At 43.9% G+C, this 6,492-nt stretch overlaps 1 protein-coding gene across 1 annotated transcript; it reads right to left on the reverse strand.

The window, feature by feature from the left end:
* Positions 1–957: 957 nt before the first annotated feature.
* Positions 958–4,243, reverse strand: LOC147461369 (uncharacterized). The gene is made up of 8 exons (XM_086508939.1): positions 4,117–4,243; positions 3,740–3,873; positions 3,575–3,648; positions 3,205–3,493; positions 3,046–3,119; positions 2,049–2,963; positions 1,750–1,962; positions 958–1,625 (listed from the first exon to the last, which is right to left on the reverse strand). Exons 2-8 carry the CDS (start codon positions 3,768–3,770, stop codon positions 1,239–1,241), a joined length of 1,983 nt encoding a protein of 660 aa, XP_086365065.1. The 5' UTR covers positions 3,771–3,873; positions 4,117–4,243; the 3' UTR covers positions 958–1,238.
* Between the last annotated feature and the right edge of the window lie 2,249 nt (positions 4,244–6,492).

A 6,492-nucleotide genomic window follows, 5' to 3' on the forward strand; every position in this document is an offset into this window, starting at 1 on the left:
GGAAGGGAGGGGGGGCGCCCGAATTTACAACCTTTGCTGCACCCAAATTTACCAATTTGCCCAAATTTACACAAACCGCATCGGATGGCTCAAATAGCACCAGCCCGGGGAAATAGACGTAGGCCATTGATCCCATCCAGTCCATGCCCGTGTGAGATAGTGAGGAGGCTAGAACCCATCTGGAACGACGGCTTGGCAATAGCGTTAGGCAGTTCCATTTACATCCAGTTCCAAGCCCCTTTTACAATAAAAAAGGTTGGCTTACACAATTGCTCCCAAGAGTTGCATGTTGTACTAGAGCCTGATGTATGCCAAAAGGGGAGAGAGAGAGAGCCCAGCATTGTCCTCACAATTTGCCCTATAACAAAATACATTCAGTTGCACCGCAAAACAACCCCCTCCCCGGCCGACGCACATGGAACCGCTCGGTCAGGAACCTTGGTGATGGTTGGAAGGTGAAGCGTTGATGACAGACCTGGAGCAAGCTGCAGGGTGAAGCAAATAGGTCCGCAGCCCTGGTGTCAGCTTTGTGCAGACCATCGCCATTCACCTCTCTTTCCACCTGCTGAACTTCAGCAGCATACAAGTGGGCCTGGCTGCTATGGCAGCCTCTTTCTGGATCTGGCGAACAAGATAACAGCTCCATGTGCGCAGAGAGAGAGAGAGAGAGAGAGAGAGAGTTGATTGGTACTGACCCACTGTTTACCAGCATTAGAGTTTTCCAGAGAAAATTGCTTTACCTTTGCATTCCACTTTAAAAAGCATCTCTCCTCTCTTTCCCTAAAGACTAATAAAGTAAAATTGGCCCCATTCTATAGATCCTCACCCAACAGAGCTGAGCTGGATGCACAATACACCCTATATAATTATCAGTGGTTTTGAGCCCCGCCCCCCCCCCCCCCCCCCCCCCCAAAAAAGCGCACACACGCACAATGCCGAGCAGAGGACAGACCCAAAAGCCCCAAGAAAATTTTCTTTGATTAATAATGAGAAATAAAATACAAGCTGCTTCTGCAAAGAAGCTGCCATCCAAGACGAGAGAAATGGGCTCTAGACAAAATAGAGAGCCAAAGCAAAACCAGGAAGGAGAATAAGAAAATCAGATTTTATTTCCTTGTGGGCAATGGACCGTCGCGTCAGTGGCTCAGACGATACACAGCTGTACACTTGTAAGCGCACCATCTGGCCAGACACGAACTGACAACACCAACCAAGCGGTGATTGAGGTGGTGGTCAGCTCAGGCAGCAACCGCAGTGCTGACATTTGAAACCATTACATTCTCCTTGTCAGCATTCCTTCCTCCACTTTCCACCGTAACACCTTGACTTGGTGTCGCATCCGACTTGGGCTTTCCCTGCAATTGAGTGTCCCGGGCCTTGGCTTCGCAGTTAGATGCCCTCAGTGCATTGCTCTTCTCCAAGACAGTTCCATTAGAGTCCGGCTGGACTTCTTTCTTGTCTACCATACTGTTTGCACCATCCCTACTTTCCATGGGAGGCGGCTGCTCCATACTAGCATCCACCAGAGCTACTGCATGGGGACTAGGGAAGTTGTCCAGAATCGACGCTTTGGTTGAGTAATTTTTTATGATGCTTAGCATCTGGAGCCCCTGCTCAAAATTCACCTAGACAGAAAAATAAGAAGCATTAAGGCAACATCCAATTAAGCCTGTCACAACCTCGTACAACTCAACACAAACCATCACTCATTCAGGACTTTGCCAAACCAAAGACTAAGCTAAGACTAACCTCTTGAGTGTCACGACTGCTTGTGACTGGCTTGTTCTCATTATTCGGTAGTATAATCCTCCTGAGCTGAGAATGAGGAACATCTTTAATAAAATGCCACCTGACAGGGAAGGAGCCACACCATCTGTTTCTCTCCCAGAAGTCCATCGTGTTGTTGTAGTCGACAGCTCCAACCATCTCTGCAACACCACAAAATCTCCCACTTCCATTCACCTGTTAAGACGTAAAAGAAATTCAGTATCGAAGAGCTAAAATTGTCACATACTGCATAAGGGCACAACAATAACACTAATACTTACAGAGAAATAAAGAAAAATAGGACATCCCTTTGCCTTTCCAGCTGCTCGCACTTGCGAGTCTTGAAAAGCTTCATCTAGCTTCTTGTTTCCATTTGGAGTGCTTGCCCATACGCCATGTTGAATGCTTCTAGCAACATTCTCTTCACTAAACGATTTGATGACAAAATGCTTTGCATCCTCAAAGTCAAGTGAGAAATTTTCCAAATTCACCTCTGCCCTGACATGAGGCTCCGCACTTGATACACACATTCCAGAGCTCTTAATCTTCGAATTAAAAGCCTTCAAAGGGTGCGCAGCATTCATGTAGTTAAAATGTCCAGAACGGACCCATGATCCTTTGATTGGCATGGGAGGACCATAGAAGACGTTGGGTTGCTTCTTCATATGTTTTTTATTGTCAATGGTGGGGACTCTAGTGTCATTCTTCTGTACATCTGATGTGCGATCATTCTGCAACCCGGCATCATTCGGTTGCTGCAGGCCCAACTTAAATTCCTCACCATCATTCAGACCCTTCAGTCCTTCAGGCTGAGGTATCCAAGCAGCTGGCTGTGCATTTAAAAGACCTGGTGCACAGGGATCCGGGAAAGAGACAAGGTTGAAATTCGGTACAACGTCCCCGGTAGTAGGAGGAGCAACCATGGCCACAGGGACCCATTGCCCATGTCCAACATTGGGATTCATGGGTTGGTACCCATATGCTGCAAAAGCAGCAGGATCCTGAAATTGTACATCTGGTACCATCGCACCATCCTCATTCAACGGGGGGTTCATAGCAGTGGCATTGTATTGCTCCACGGGAGCAAGTTGATACTGAGGGTAGCCATATGGAACCGAGTACCCTATGCTGTATTGAGCCGCACCGGGCGCAGAATAGTAATAATTTTGACTATATACAGGAGTATAATCTACAAACTGCAAAGAGCACACTTAAAAATGAGAAACGGATCCAGATCTACCATACTAAACAGTAAATCGTGCAAATCGGAGTACTTACAGGACTATTGTAAGCACCACCATCCATCGAATATGGGTAATAGCCCGAGAAATTCACAATCGGAGCAGGGTAGCCTACACACAAAACAAACCTCAGGTAACTTACCAAAGCACAAAGTTATGTAAAGGAAGAAAAGCTAAGCACATACACGTGATGTACCTGTATGAATTGAGCCCTGCAAAGGAACTTGAGGCATTCCAACGTATGGATATTGGGCAAACTGCTCAGGAGCAAGAGCTATATGTTCAACACCTGGATGTCCTTGGTCCATCATCGGATTCTCAGCACCCGAATGCACAATACCACGGGGATGACCAAGATTTCCTTGTTCAATGGCAGACGCCTCAGAGCAGCATGTTCGAACTGTCATCTCACCACCAGTATGTTCATGCCCTACGAGATGGGCCTGTACACTTGCAACATCTGGGGGGGATAAAGCTGGGCCATTCTGCAACAAAGACAAAACCACATCAGCGTGATCTATAATGAGCATTCAGGCAGCGTTAGCCGATTACAAAGTACAACCTACCTCTAATTTTCCAGCTTTCTGAGGGGCCCTCGCATGGCTATCAATCTTAATGCCCTCCAGCCCATATGTAATCTCTGCACATCCCAGAAATGGCTATCAACATCGATATGGCTTAAAACATTGACATGTAAAAGCAAGTTATACAAGAGATTCCAAGTTACGTACCTTCAACAGGCTTCCCAAGAGGAATTGCCATCCTGCTTCTCTGTAGACGATGCGGAACAAGGAAAGCGTCTGCTGGCGAGCCCAGATCAGGGCTGGGAAGTGAAAAACCTTAGAACGCAGGTCTAGAAAATTGACTGCAGAGAGAGAGAGGAAACCTCGAGACGTGTTAGTCTAAAGATCTAATGGGAGAAGAGAAGAGAGAGTCACACCCTGAAATGGGGGCTTTAGTGGGTTAAAAATGTGGGAAAGACGCAGTACTAACGATTCTATATGGGGAATGGCAGAAAACCTAAAAAGGGCACCTAGCAGAAACACTAACGAGCAGATGCATGCAGAGGTAGGAGGTAAAAGACAAATAGATGCGAGCAGAGCACAACCTGATAAACGCAGCAGAAGATCCCAGGAGAGGAGGGAGAGGGAAACCCTAACGGGCAGACGCAGAAGAGAAGCGCGAAAGTGGGTCTCTCACACTCGCAATGGAGGTAAACTTGATTGCGTGTATGGATGTGAAAATTCTGCGTAGGGCCTTTTATATGTTAGCTTTTGTTTACGCCGACATAACCGACAACCCCACAAACTCACCCCAGAAAAACAAAACGCGTGCCTTGCAAAGAAAGCTCTAGAAAGTCTACTATCCTGGTGTTCTATCTGAGAGGCCCTCCATGATGCATCATGCATCCATCTCCACTTAAGGCTCGAGCATTGGTCCTTGCCCGGCCTCTCTTGCTCAACCTGTCATGGCCAATGGTGCGGCTCAGCTGTTGGACTCACATCTTCGCACATAGCATACCACTACCTAAGTCACTTAGCCCCATGTTGACACGTCGCTTACCTCCCTCGGAGAGAATGATGGCTTGAAACGTTCAAAATGCATTTCATTGTTCGCAGTCTAACAGTTGCTACCTTGGGTCATATCCCTCAAGTCTTTTTGAGTCCTCACCATAGCTAGCAAGCCTAGCGCCGATCCTAAGTCGTTACTTACATATTTCCCTGAAACCCCACAATCATTTGACATGTGCACGAGGCATGAAGTGAGTTTTCCTTCGAACAAATCATTCCCTTGTATACACCCACACTTGATGAAACTTGATGTACTTAGTTTAGTTTAGTATAGATGGTGGTAAGGGTTGATTATTCAAGGGGAGCATTAAAAGTGTTATCTACTCGCACAAGGGCTTAACTTAATCATTGCGCCAAACATATGTGTCTAATCGTTGCCACGCTTTTGTGTTTGTTACAAAAGTGATAAGTGGATATTTTGATGACTTTAAAGAGGTTGTAAAACTTTGCTCTGAATTAACAATAGGATTCCCCACACTTGAACATTCCTAATAGATAACAGAGTTTTCTATGATTCTTTGATCTATTGGTTGCCCTTGACTAGGTGCATACCTCATTTCCAATGCAACACATGCATTGTGTACGATCTTCTCTAAAACATAGCCTTGTAGAATTCAATTCCACAAGTTCTGGTAGTCCTGGTCTTCTTTAGAAGATAGATGGAAGACTTTGTGTGACATCAATATCAATTTCCAATCATCTTTGTCTTCGATTGATAAGTTAGATGTCTTTGACATGAAGTACAACTATTAAAACAACACCAAATCCTCAACTTCATACTTTGTTCTTTTGTTAATGAGCCTCCTTGATTGTATGTAGATTAGTGCACATATGTATGACGCATCTTAATGTTATATCTATGACCCATGTTCGCACCTCAATTTGTCAATGGAGAGAGAGATAGATATGTTGGTAGCAATAACTATGGTGGATAAGCCATTGTATATGAACATAATCAATGAAGCTATTGAAGACTAAATTGCACAATCTATAGCTCAATAGAAAGTGCATAAAGAGAGCTTTGCACACATATGATCAATACAATGAAGTGCCTTATTTTTATAGAGTAATTAGAGATCAAAGCTGACCTTAATCACCCTAATTGAGCATTACTCTACACATAAACATACTCAATGATACACAATAAGAATTTCTTTCTTTTTAATCACGCTAGTGTGGATAGTAGCACTTCAATAGTACATATCTCATCATTAAGTAACAAAAAGAGAGAGATCACTGACGTAATGCCTAATTTGCAATGCATAAGTATTGAATTGGCAATCACAATGGTTAAGAGAGAGAATGCCAATCTAATCTAGCATAGAGTATCATGCAAATGCCTAATTTGAAGGATCTACTAGAGCTAGGAGATGCTAGCTCTTATGAGGCTTTGATGCCACTTATTGGTAGAAATGGTTATGGTGGATAAGCCATTGTACCATTCATCACATGAACATAGTTATAATAATTACAAAGCCTAGCCACATAGCAATGACTCAATGCAAGAGAGGCACTTTCGCTAATTAGTGGAATAATTTCTCTCTAATCTCTCTTGTTTGCTTTCTTGTTCCAAGTATAGTTGTATGTATGAACATAGTTAGAGTAATTACAAAGACTAGCTACACACTAATGACTCAATGCAAGAGAGGCTCTTTCACTAATTAGTGGAATAATTCTCTCTAATGTTCTTGTTTGCTTTCTTGTTCCAAGTATGATTTGATTAGAGATTCGTTTGCATGGAATCCCATGTTTTGATTAACTTATGGCCAATTGTTAGTATGTTTGATTAGTGCATGCTTGACTCATTACATCCATGAGCATGTGCTTTTGTTGAGAGTGCGATTAGTTGGGATTAATTATAATTGTTCACCATTGTCATCTTGTGAGTAGGATTAAGCCCAATTAAAGTGTTG

Source organism: Adiantum capillus-veneris, chromosome 3 (genome assembly GCF_014529385.1).
Source record: "Adiantum capillus-veneris isolate H3 chromosome 3, ASM1452938v2, whole genome shotgun sequence".
NCBI lineage: Eukaryota > Viridiplantae > Streptophyta > Polypodiopsida > Polypodiales > Pteridaceae > Adiantum > Adiantum capillus-veneris.

Bases quoted from the DNA above. Each gene is read 5' to 3' on its own strand.
- LOC147461369 (XM_086508939.1), bottom strand. From the start codon at position 3,770: ATGGCAATTCCTCTTGGGAAGCCTGTTGAAG. The intron at 3,649-3,739 runs GTACGTAACTTG...TGGGATGTGCAG, and splicing joins TCTTGGGAAGCCTGTTGAAG to AGATTACATATGGGCTGGAG. The intron at 3,120-3,204 runs GTACATCACGTG...TTTTGTGTGTAG, and splicing joins GCAGGGCTCAATTCATACAG to GCTACCCTGCTCCGATTGTG.